The sequence below is a fragment of the Arachis ipaensis genome, chromosome B3 (genome assembly GCF_059453495.1).
Source record: "Arachis ipaensis isolate K30076 ecotype BB chromosome B3, ASM5945349v1, whole genome shotgun sequence".
NCBI lineage: Eukaryota > Viridiplantae > Streptophyta > Magnoliopsida > Fabales > Fabaceae > Arachis > Arachis ipaensis.
The window spans coordinates 130181213-130195095 of NC_142438.1; the positions used below are offsets into that span (position 1 = coordinate 130181213).

At 38.7% G+C, this 13883-nt stretch overlaps 1 protein-coding gene across 1 annotated transcript; it reads right to left on the reverse strand.

The window, feature by feature from the left end:
- Positions 1-553: 553 nt before the first annotated feature.
- Positions 554-9019, reverse strand: LOC107634650 (uncharacterized). The gene is made up of 6 exons (XM_021119394.2): positions 8992-9019; positions 8804-8900; positions 8066-8147; positions 7889-7963; positions 1127-1261; positions 554-679 (listed from the first exon to the last, which is right to left on the reverse strand). The coding sequence occupies exons 1-6, from the start codon at positions 9017-9019 to the stop codon at positions 554-556; spliced, it is 543 nt and encodes a 180-aa protein (XP_020975053.1).
- Between the last annotated feature and the right edge of the window lie 4864 nt (positions 9020-13883).

The window sequence follows — 13883 nt, forward strand, 5'->3', positions numbered from 1 at the left end:
CCCATATCCGGAGTAGTTACCCAAAAAAGTTGGACGGAAGTCGCCACAAAACCACACCAAAAAAAGGTTATCACTTGTTGACTCTATCGTTCACGTCTGTGTCGTGATGACGCAGCCTTCTTTGTCCAGTAACGCATTGCCTTTTCCACGATATCGATGGCATTCACATTGTGTGACCTCAATACAAGATCGAGGGCTAGTCGCATCCAATTTTGATCATTCGCTGCCTGCAAGTCATTGGAAATAGATTAATAAGTTACGTATACACATATTGTCGTGCTATTAAAGCTTCATGATTAACAAACCATAACTTCATAGTACCATTTGTTTTTATTAAATACCCATTGTAATACTGTGGATAGCCCATAGAGCTCCCCTAATCATCCATTGCAAGACCCATATCCCGCAATCCATCTTATTCCATGTCACACACAAATTCAGTTTTTTTAAATAAGTGAATAGCTTGTATAAGTGCTCTCGACGAAAAAAACTAGCCAACAAGTAAGAAAAACATGACGACAACAGATCACGGTGTATGAGGAAGAGTAACAACTCATGAAAGTCGATGTTGCTGAGGCACAAAAGGCTCTTCGTACTTGAACAAAGAGAATCGTGGTCGTTCCATAGTGCTCTTGGATAGCCACTTGGGTCCAATGGTTAGCGACTCAAGGTGAAGTGCCTGATGAGGAAACAAGTTGGAGAGAAATTAAGGCGAAAATTAGTCAGAACGACATAAAATCTAAATGATAAAATACAGAATAACTACTTAAGTCATACAACAGGAGGCCAAAAACAAAACTTTTTGGCAGCCTAGATACGGTTAACTCAGATGATGCCAGGTTATTTATTAAATCTAAAGATGTTTTCTTGTAACCAAACGTCACACTTTCGCCTACCAAGTCCATTAAATTAAATTTGAAACCACATAAACATATTATTTGATATGACAAATATAAAAATACAACAATAATTTTATCGATAAAAGATTATAAATATAACTAGCCCAAATGAAAACATGCAACACATAAGCAGCAGTGTATGTATGTGAACTGTGCACCGGATAAAACTTTCGTCATGACGTAAAAGTGAAGAACATTTACTGGATGTATCGAATGACTAAACTTACCACATGCGTCATAGAAAGTTTTTTGGACTCCGTCTCCCTTGTACACTTCAATGAGTCAAAGTATACTAGCTTTTGTCGTCGTAGGTCCACCACCATCAAGTACCAATGTCCATCTGTCCATATAGGTTGAAAAATCTACAAGGCACAAGTAAGACACAAAGGTAGATTAGTGGTCAGAACTTCAAACGAATTAATCATTCACATTTTCCAGCACAAAATGCCAACGTTTATAAACCTCGATAACCTTGTCAACCTTGTACTTCATATGGTTGGACACAACTGCGTCCAAGTTAGTGATGAGCAGATAATTTATACCCTTTTTAACATTGTTTTTACTTAGTTTTTAGTATGTTTTAGTTACTTTTTATTATATTTTTATTAGTTTTTATGCAAAAATCACATTTTTGGACTTTATCATGAGTTTGTGTATTTTTCTGTAAGTTTAGGTATTTTCTGGCTGAAATTGAAGGACCTGAGGAAAAAATCTGATTCAGAGACTGAAAAAGGACTGCAGATGCTATTGGATTCTGACCCTCCTGCACTCGAAGTGGATTTTTTGGAGCTACAGAAGCCCAATTGGCATGCTCTTAATTGCGTTGGAAAGTAGACATCCTGGGCGTTCCAGCAATATATAATAGTCCATACTTTATCCGAGATTTAATGGCCCAAACTGGCGTTCAAAGATAGCTTAAAACATCTTGACGTAAAATGCCCAAACTGGCACCAGAATTGGAGTTAAACGACCAAACTGGCACCAAAGCTGGCATTTAACTCCAGGAACATCCTATACACGTGTAAAGCTCAATGCTCAGCCCAAGCACACACCAAGTGGGCCCCGGAAGTGGATTTATGTACTATCTGCAATTAGTTACTCATTTTCTGTAAATCTAAGTTACTAGTTTAGTATAAATAGCACTTTTTACTATTGTATTCACATCTTTGGACGTTTAGTCCTTAGACCTTTGGCATGGACGCTGGCCTCACGGCCATGCCTAGACCTTTTTCACTTATGTATTTTCTACGGTGGAGTTTCTACACCCCATAAAGGTGTAGAGCTCTGCTGTTCTTCATGAATTAATGCAATTACTATTGTTTTTCCTTCAATTCACGCCTACTTCTTCTCCAAGATATACTCTTGTTCTCAATTCAGTTAAGTCAGAATGAAGGGGTGACTCATGATAATCACCCAATCTTCGTTACTCGCTTAGCCAAGGTCGCGTGCCTAACAACCACAAAGCGATCTACATGATGTTCAACATAGTCTTTGGACGACAACTGGAGTATAATCTCTTGGATATCTAATACACGGACAGAGTCCGTGAGATTAGTATCTTCGTGGTATAAGCTAGAACCATTGGCAGCATTCCTGAGATCCGGAAAGTCTAAACCTTGTCAGTGGTATTCCGAGTAGGATCTGGAAAGGGATGACTGTGACGAGCTTCAAACTTGCGAATGTTGGGCGCAGTAACAGTGTGCAAAAGGACAATGGTCCTATTCCGACGCTAGCGGGAACTGACAGATGATTAGCCGTGTGGTGACAGCACATATGGATTTGTTTTCATCCGAGAGGATCATACGGCTTGCCATGGAAGGAGGTAACGCATGGTTGGAAGAAGGTAGTAGGAAAGCGGAAATTCAGAAGCAACAAAGCATCTCCAGATGCTTATCTGAAATTTCCATCACTGAATTACATAAGTATCTCTATTTTATTTTCTATTTTATTTATATTTTAATTATCAAAACCTCATAACCAATTGAATCCGCCTAACTGAGATTTACAAGGATGACCATAGCTTGCTTCAAGCCGACAATCGCCGTGGGATCGACCCTTACTCACGTAAGGTATTACTTGGACGACCCAGTGCACTTATTGGTCAGTTACGCAGAGTTGTAAAGAAGTGTTGAGATCACGATTCCGTGCACCAAGTGAATGAGGACAAAGGAGAGGAAGTCCTTCAAGTGAATGAGGACTACCTTGTGTTTAAGGCTCAAGGATCTTCTTATGTAACCATGGAGAGGAAGCATGAAAAGCTTCTCTCAATACAGAGTCAAACAGAGCCCCCACACTCAACTTCTAAGTTTGGTGTTGGGAGGCCAACATCAAGATCTGAGTCTCTGTGAAGCTCTCTAAGAGCTCACTGTCAAGCTATTGACATTAAAGAAGCGCTTGTTGGGAGGCGACCCAATGTTATTTAATTATATTATTTGTTTTCCATTGTTATTTTATGTTTTCTTTAGGTTGATGATCATGAGAAGTCACAAAAACAACTGAAAAATAAAAAATAATGAAAAACAACATAAAAAACAACACACCCTGGAGGACAAGCTTATTGGCGTTTAAACGCCAGTAAGGATAGCAGAATGGGTGTTTAACGCCCAGCCTGGCAGCATTCTGGGCGTTAAATGCCAGAATGGGCAGCACTCTGGGCGTTTAACGCCAGAAAGGGCTGTCTGGCATCTGGTTGGCGTTAAACGCCAGAAATGGGCATCTGGCTGGCGTTTAACGCCAGAAATGGGCAGTAGACTGGCATTTAACGCCAGGAAAGGTAGCATAGCTGGCGTTAAACGCCAGATTTGGCACACAATGGGCGTTTAAATGCCATAATGGTGCAGGGACTCGAATTTCTTGACACCTCAGGATCTGTGGACCTCACAGGATCCCCACCTACCCCACCTCTTCTTCTCTCCTCTTCACACATTTCTATAACACTCTTCCCCAAACACCCCTCACCTATCACATCCTACCCTTTCCCCTAAACACCCCTCACCTATCAAATCCTACCCTCTTCCCTACAACCTCTTCACCACTTACATCCATCCATCATTAAATCCCACCTACCTCACCATTCAAATTCAAACTATTTTCCTCCTAAACCCAACCCTTCATGACCGAATCCCCTCTCTCTCTTACCCTATATATACCCTTCCTCACTACCTTCATTTTCACACATCACAAACACTTTTTTCCCCTTGGCCGAACCTACTTCTCACCTCTATCTCCTCCATTTCTTCTTCTTCTACTCATTTCTTTCTTCTTTTGCTCGAGGACGAGTAACCATTCTAAGTTTGGTGTGGGAAAAGCTAAGCTTTTTTTTTGTTTTTCCATAACCATCAATGGCACCTAAGGCCAGAGAAACCTCTAGAAAGAAGAAAGGGAAGGCAATTGCTTCCACCTTCGAGTCATGGGAGATGGAGAGATTCATCTCAAAGGTCCATCAAGACCACTTCTATGAAGTTGTGGCCAAGAAAAAGGTGATCCCCGAGGTCCCCTTCAAGCTCAAAAAGAGTGAATACCCGGAGATCCGACATGAAGTTCAAAGGAGAGGTTGGGAAATCCTCACCAACCCCATTCAACAAGTCGGGATCTTAATGGTTCAAGAGTTCTATGCCAATGCATGGATTACTAAGAATCATGACCAAAGTGTGAACCCAAACCCAAAGAATTGGCTCACAATGGTTCGGGGGAAATACTTGGATTTTAGCCTGGAAAATGTGAGGTTAGCATTCAACTTGCCAATGATGTAAGGAGATACTCACCCTTTCACTAGAAGGGTCAACTTTGATCAAAGGTTGGACCAAGTCCTTAGGGACATTTGTGTGGAAGGAGCTCAATGGAAGAGAGACTCAAGAGGCAAGCCGGTTCAACTAAGAAGGCTTGACCTTAAACACGTGGCTAGGGGATGGTTGAAGTTCATCCAACGCTCTATCATTCCCACTAGCAACCGGTCTGAAGTTACAATAGACCGGGCTATCATGATCCATAGTATCATGAATAGAAAGGAAGTAGAAGTTCATGAGATCATATTCCTAGAACTCTACAAGGTGGCAGAAGTGTTCCACTTTGGCAAGGTTAGCCTTCCCTCATCTCATTTGTCACCTATGCAATTCAGCCAAAATTTTCATAGAGGGAGATATCCTCATTGAAGAGGACAAGCCCATCACTAAGAAAAGGATGGAGCAAACAAGAGAGCCCACTCATAGACCTCAACAAGAGCATGAGGAAATTCCTCATCATGAAATCCCTGAGATGCCTCAAGGGATGCACTTTCCTCCACAAAACTTTTGGGAGCAAATCAACACCTCCTTAGGAGAATTGAGTTCCAACATGGGACAACTAAGGATGGAGCACCAAGAGCATTCCCTCCTCCTCCATGAAATTAGAGAAGACCAAAGAGTCATGAGGGAGGAGCAACAAAGGCAAGGAAGAGACATAGAGGAGCTCAAGCACTCCATAAGATCTTCAAGAGGAAGAACTAGCCGTCATCACTAAGGTGGACCCGTTCTTTAATTTCCTTGTTCTTATTTTTCTGTTTTTTTTTTCGAAAATTATGCTTTATGTCTTGTCTATGTTTGTGTCTTTATTACATGATCATTAGTGTCTAGTGTCTATGTCTTAAAGCTATGAATGTCATATGAATCCTTCACCTTTCTTAAATGAAAAAATGTTTTCTGAAAAAGAAAAAGAAGTACATGAATTTCGAATTACATCTTGAAAATAATCTAATTATTTTGATGTGGTGGCAATACTTTTTGTTTTCTGAATGAATGCTTGAACAGTGCATATTTTTTATATTGTTGTTTATGAATGTTAAAATTGTTGGCTCTTGAAAGAATAAATAAAAAGGAGAAATGTTATTAATAATCTGAAAAATTATAAAATTGATTCTTGAAGCAAGAAAAAACAGTGAAAAGCTTGCGGAAAAAAGAGAGAAAAAAAAAAGAAAAAGCAAGCAGAAAAAGCCAATAGCCCTTTAAACCAAAAGGCAATGGTAAAATAAAAAGGATCCAAGGCTTTGAGCATTAATGGATAGGAGGGCCCACAGGAATAAAATCATGGCCTAAGCGGCTAAATCAAGCTGTCCCTAACCATGTGCTTGTGGCGTGAAGGTGTCAAGTGAAAAGCTCAAGACTGAGCGGTTAAAGTCGTGGTCCAAAGCAAAAAGAGTGTGCTTAAGAGCTCTAGGCACCTCTAACTAGGGACTCTAGCAAAGCTAAGTCACAATCTGAAAAGGTTCACCCAGTTATGTGTATGTGACATTTATGTATCCGGTGGTAATACTGGAAAACAAAATGTTTAGGGTCACGGCCAAGACTCATAAAGTAGTTGTGTTCAAGAATCAACATACTGAACTAGGAGAATTAATAAAACTATCTGAATTCTGAGTTCTTATAGATACCAATCGTTCTGAACTACAAAGGATAAAGTGAGATGCCAAAATTGTTCAGAAGCAGAAAGCCACTAGCCCCGCTCATCTAATTAGAAATGAGCTTCATTGATATTTGGAATTCATTGTATATTCTTTTCTTTTTATCCTATTTTGTTTTTAGTCGTTTGGGGACAAGCAACAATTTAAGTTTGATGTTGTGATGAGTAGATAATTTATACCCTTTTTGGCATTGTTTTTACTTAGTTTTTAGTATGTTTTAGTTATTTTTTATTAGTTTTTATGCAAAAATCACATTTTTGGACTTTACTATGAGTTTGTGTGTTTTTCTGTGATTTCAGGTATTTTCTAGCTGAAATTGAGGGACCTGAGCAAAAAATCTGATTCAGAGGCTGAAAAGGGACCGCAGATGCTGTTGGATTCTGACTCTCCTGCACTCAAAGTGAATTTTCTGGAGCTACAGAACCCCAATTGGCGCGCTCTCACAGCCATGTCTAGACCTTTTTCACTTATGTATTTTCTACGGTGGAGTTTTTACACCCCATAGATTAAGGTGTAGAGCTCTGCTGTTCTTCATGAATTAATGCAATTACTACTGTTTTTCCTTCAATTCACGCCTACTTCTTCTCCAAGATATACTCTTGTTCTCAATTCAGTTAAGTTAGAATGAAGGGGTGACCCGTGACAATCACCCAATCTTCGTTACTTGCTTAGCCAAGGTCGCGTGCCTGACAACCACAAAGCGATCTACATGATGTTCAACGTAGTCATTGGACGACAGCTGGAGTATACTCTCTTGGATATCTAATACACAGACCGAGTTCGTGAGATTAGTATCTTCGTGGTATAGGCTAGAACCATTGGCAGCATTTCTGAGATCCAGAAAGTCTAAACCTTGTCTGTGGTATTCCGAGCCGGATCTGGAAAGGGATGACTGTGACGAGCTTCAAACTTGCGAATGTTGGGCATAGTGACAGTGTGCAAAAGGACAATGGTCCTATTCCGACGCTAGCGGGAACCGACAGATGATTAGCCGTGCGGTGACAACACATATGGATTTGTTTTCATCCGAGAGGATCATACAGCTTGCCATGGAAGGAGGTAACGCATGGTTGGAAGAAGGTAGTAGGAAAGCAGAAGTTCAAAAGCAACAAAGCATCTCCAGACACTTATCTGAAATTCCCATCACTAAATTACATAAGTATCTCTATTTTATTTTTTGTTTTATTTATATTTTAATTATCAAAACCTCATAACCAATTGAATCCGCCTGAATGAGATTTACAAGGATGACCATAGCTTGCTTCAAGCCGACAATCTCCGTGGGATTGACCCTTACTCACGTAAGGTATTACTTGGACGACCCAGTACACTTGCTGGTCAGTTACACGGAGTTATGAAGAAGTGTTGAGATCACAATTCCGTGCACCAGTTATCCTATGTCATACGTGTTCCTTGGAGGGCATCTTGCTGCAGTCCAATAATTTCGCAGCCATATAAGTTAACAAACATATCCGACACATGTGAACTCAGGACACTTGTTAGGACAACTTAACTCGAATTTGTATACACTCGCAATTGTTTTATCGTGACTCACCATGATCATTGTCGGCATAAACCAGTGGTGACTACTAGAGGTCTTCGACAACATCGTGATCACGACGGTAATTACCTGGAAAATTTAAACCTACATTATCAACTGTGATCGGGAAACTATGGCTGAATGAGAAGGGTTACATATCAAATAATGGAAACAACAAAATACAACACTCACATTATCCATAACCCTTTCATTCGGGACAAGCGTCAGTAACGTTCTGTCCGTAACACAGTGACCGACGTCAGCCAGAATTTCACTGGTAATAAGAGGCATACACAGGTCACAACAGTGATATGATCCGTGTATGTATACTCAGAACAAAAATATGTAACATAGCAGGCATGGATTTTTAATTTTTGCTTTATAAATTTGGGTTATCATATACTTTTTGCAACACTTACCATGATATACCAATTAATTAGTCTCTACAAAGATAGTGTGTTCTTTAATGGGTATTCAACCAGCAACCTATTTAAATGGAAAACAGGCATATACGCATACTTATGAGCCAGCTATAGTACATGTAACATTATTGCAGTACAGCTCCAGTTAAATTCGAAATTTTAGTTATTACTTTAGAGATATTTTCTAGAAGATCATCACTTTAAAAAAACTATAATTATGCATCGCGTAATCAGCGAATACTAATGTTTCAGTCTATGCACACGGAGGAAATGGACATCAATCTACGAAATGTATTTTTCTCCCTCGCCAACAACCTATTTTAATATAAAATTGTATGGCAACTAGGAATGGAATAACTCATGTCATCTTAGTTAAAGCCGATGTACACTAACTATTTCCTATACGAATACTTATCCCTAAAATCATATTTATTACGCAAAGTACGCAATCCGGGCTATGACCGAAACAAATCATATGCAGTCGAACTGGATCAAACATAAAACATACCTCTTGGTAGATCCTTGCTGAAGATGTATGTTGCAACAGCGAGTCCAACCCCTGCGAGGTCCATGCACCGTGTTGGATCGAACGCTAGATTGAAAGTCTACAACAAGACAACAAAATAACACCACCAGTATCATGTTATTGTGCATAAGGACGTTTAAATTCTAAATAGTCGGAAAAAAGGACCTCACCTTGGGAATCTTCTCTGCATTCATGCATAACAGTTCTGACTCGTGGACAACGCCGTCACTACCAATCAGGGCAAGATAATTATAGTGTTTCTAAAGAGAGGTAGAGCGTCACAGCGACTTGCTCCGGCCACGACTAGGCCGTCGAGTCTCCCGATCGCGTTCGCCGGTAAGATCAACCTGTTAGAAAATCACATGGATAAACTTCAAAATTGGCTCCACAAAGGCAAACATTGTAACAGATATAATGGGATTAATGCAAAAATTAATGCTTCGATATTAAGCATTACCAAGTTAGCGGGCTTCGTTAGTTGGGTTTTGTCACGGGCAGACCGTCGATTGCGAGTGGCTCTCTTCGACCTCTTAGATCTGAAAGGCATATGGTTCATGCTGAAGTTTGCATCCAACGTGGGCGCATAGGTCGGATCATCACCGTCCACCGGGGTCGTCTCTGGAAGGTGATCATCATCGTTTGCAACACCCTCTATTCGTAGCCGCCACTTTGATGGCATGCTATTCTGGCACGAGCACCTAACTGCAATACTCGGATGATGCTGATGCTCCTTATTATGAATCTTCGCCAGCATTATCAACGCATTCCGAAAATCTACCACCACTTCATTATGTTGGCATATGCATTCGGTGAGCCTTTATATTTCTTATTCAACCCGAATACGCTAGTAACCACACTCAGTGATACGGGCCTGCACTCCTGTTATGACAAGTTCAGTACATGAAATATGAACAGGAGAAATGCATCTGTTGGATGAGTTCAGAAACTAATTACAACAATTGAAATATGTAAACACTTACATTTGCAACGCCGGCGCATGAGGATTCGGTACGGGCAGCGGACTGGCATGGATGGGCATCGGTTCGCCTAGGTAAGCTGCAAAGACAAACCTTTATCAGTCTCAATAGTTGAAAGAAAACTACTATAAGTAATGGGAAGCTCAATTGGGCTGCAGGTACTGTTGTTAACCTATTTGAGGGGTGGGGGTTTGGTCGCCTGGCACAGGAAGGCGTTGAGTCAGAAGGAGTCGGTGACCTAACTTGGACGGTGACCGGAGGTTTCGAGAATTCAAATCTGGATGTGGACCTTTTTCGGGTGTTGCTTGCCGGAGGCCTGCATACAGCACATCGGTAATCTATTAGGGAACCCCAAATAATTTGGTTTTTTCATTTAGACCCTTTCATGTAATGTGTTTTATGATTCACCAACATTTGATATATGCAATACTTTCCTATTTTTAGCCTATCATGTTAATATTCGGCCCAGAAATCATTACACATTCAATTCAAGGTAAACGTGAAAAAGTAACCTTTTTTTAACAAGCCCAACTGCGTGAGTCTCTTTTGACCCAGTAATACATTATAAAAAAAAACATTTAGTAGAGACAACGAGAAATATGTAGATGAGAACCGGGTCGAAATAATGTTATCTCCAATGGGCCTACAATAAGTTACTCCAAAATGGATTGGACCTAGAACTACAAGCAGGCCCAGACAACGAATGGGCTATTTTCTCAAAACTAACCCATTGCATTTTTTTATCCCTCATGGCCTACAGTGGAGGGACCGCACACAACCAGTATGCGGTGCATGCATTGGTGGTGAACAGTGACGATGATTTTCTCGATTGATGTCAAATGTGACAACATGATCACGTATAGGGGAGTCTAACAGGCATATACAGAAATGACTAATTTGATCTGTACAAAACGACAGAATTTCATAGACTAACCTCTGTGAAGAATAATTTGAGCATTGACCACCTTTTGATGGTGTGGGGGTGTGTATAGAATCACCATCGGTCGGATTCAACGACATGTGGCCCCAACGTCTGGCTTGGGAAAATAGTTGCAACACACACCTGTTAGCCGTCAAGGAGTAGCTAAACATATAACACAATGTGACCTTCCAATGTAGGACCGGTGGATGTACCGTAATGCCGATGCCGATGTCGTATTCTTCATCGATTAGAATCCCATGTCTTTCCAAAACAGTGAGAAAAATAGCCAAATGTAGGGTTTCACGAGCACGCAACGCGCTATGTTAGCAGTTCAGTTGCTCAGTGAGTTGTGTGAGTGGTTGTTGCCTCTAGAGGAATCTGACTCTGTAGTCGAACATCACATGCATTGATGTAGGTGTGCCCGGACAGAGGACCCTTATCTCCTATGCATACCCAGGACCTCACTTCTCTGATCCCCTCAGCCAACCCTTTTTTTTATGAAAACCACAAGTGAAAAGTCATAAAACCAGGTGCAGCGTATATGGGTAGATCCAGGAGAAAGAGGAAAGATTCATGGGTCCATTGTAAGGGCATTGTCGTTTTTTACGGTTGACTAAGACTACAGAGCATGTCCTTGCATGTGGCTTTCCGCCGAGATCTGTCAATCACATCGCATCCTACCTAACCATAGCCAAGAGGACGCCACCCGGGGGTATTGCTTTCGCTCCCAATGTTGCACGTTTTTTCACGCCCATAGGCATGTGAATCTGCCCAACGGATTGCAAGGACCATGTAACGAACCATGGTACACTAATTCATTTGTCTTCCGTTAGATTCAGCAATTTCGATTTTCAAATGAGGATGATGGTTAATGGAATCCACGAGCTAGTTTGAGTGGAAGCCTTGTCTTGTTATTCCATCTTTTACACGGTGACCTCTTGTAGCATTTATCTTCACCGGTTAAAATTCCTAATCATCCATTTACTTTTTTAGAGATTAGTCGATTTAACTATTTTTGAAACAAGATTATTATTGTTAGTAAATAGTTTCCTGGTAGCCAATCATAGTAAAATATCCACCGTTTTAGTCGGTCAAATGGAGGTTAATAATAATAATAATAATAATAATAATAATAATAATAATAATAATAATAATAATAATAATCACCATAATAATATTATTAATAAGAATAATAATAAAAATTGTAATTATAATAGTAAAAGTAATATTAATAATAATAAGTATCAATAATTATAATAATAATTTGCAAGGGCTCCGATTAATTTGAGTATGCACTAATGTTTTTTGAAAGTGATAACATCACGGGAATATAACTTTTTCGAGACTATATCAGTTTTACTTTGACATTATAGATTGTAACAAAAAATAAAAAATTTATTTATTCAACCTAATTTTACAAAGAAAGTACATGATAAAAATTCCTATCACCTAAATTATATGTAGTAAATATTTAAATAAGAAAGAAGAAAAATTATGGATTAAAAAGATAAGCGGTGAGAACTTGAAACTAAATGAAAAAACAAAAAAAAAATATGCAAATAGCAATTAATAATAATAATAATAATAATAATAACAGATTAATATGCGCATAATGTTAGGGAATTATTTGTTAATTATATTTAATCATAAATATGATGCAATTATTATATTTTTACGACATTATTTGAATTATGTTATTTCGTCCATTTTATTTTTTGTGTAACAGAAATATAAAATGAGACAGACTGAGAGAAAAGAGTGAAAACAATAAAGGAAAAGGAAAGCGGGAGTTCAATAATTTTGGAGAAAATATTTTATTATAACTGTGATCACAGAATACTTTGTGGGACATTTCAGTTTAGGAAATTAGTAACATAAAATATATACTATAAGTTATATATAGAATGGGAATGGTAGAGAGAAATAAAGAATAGAAGAGACGTTGATAAGAGGATGGAGGAAGGAAATTTATTAATTTTGAAAAAAAAACCTTCATCTTAATTTTTATGAGCGCTCTGTGACATTTTAGATATTGAATTAGTAATATAATACAACTATTTTTTATTTTATTTTTAGTTCCAATATAATATTAGTTGCAAATAAAACATCATGTTACACACTTTCGTTGTCAAATTTGTAGTTAGTCATTCATAACAATGTATAAAAGAGATACATCGGGGATAAGAATAACGGAGATAGAATGAGTGTAGGAATTATAGAGATAGAGAACGAGAGAGAGCGAGTCATGGAGAGAACTCTTATATTTTGGAGGGAAATATTTGATTTCAATTGCGATTAAAGAGTGACATTTGGTATACTTTGGTTGTAAACTTAGTAATATATAATATAGTTGTATTTCAATTTTTTATAAATAATTAACTTTTGTTTTAACCGTACTTGTTACTGTTCAATATTATGTTGCATATTTTTATTGTCAAACTTGTAATGTGATCATTCATAATGACATATAGAAGATATATCCCATCTATAAGAGTCAGATAGATACAATGGGCAAAGGAACGAGAGATAAAGAGAAGGAGAGAGAGGGGACAGGAGAACTTTTTAGTCTTTGCAACGAAAGATTTGATTTCATTGGCAATGAGAAACTAAGTATTACAAAGTAGTTCACTCCATAACTTCATGATACGGAACAAGTACAAAACACGATAACACCGGGTGGGATGGTCTTTTTCAGGTAGTAACAGAGGTAAGAAACCTGTTAGACACAACATGTACATAAACGATCAGATTTTACACCGGTTTGGAAGTTAAATAACATTCACCGAAAAGAACCGAGTCAAATCTATTTTTTCAAATAAAGTTTTAGGGACAAATCAAATTTTTAGTGGAGTTATGCGTAGGACAGTATTAAACGCGTTACTGAAGCAGGTAAACAAATAGATCTTAGGGTAACTTAGCTTTCAGGTCCTCACTGATGAAAGTTGGAAGTTTATTGCAACGGAGCTTACTCGTTATTTGAAATCATTGAGGATTGGGCCAATGAAATGAACGATCCTGACAAGGATAACTAGTTACACTGTGACACTTACGTCAAAGAATAAATGACCATTTGTACCCATAAAAGATGAAAACGCTGACATATATATCCACACTAAATCAAAACTAAACTTGTACCCACGTAAGATGACTTCCGTGTGACAAA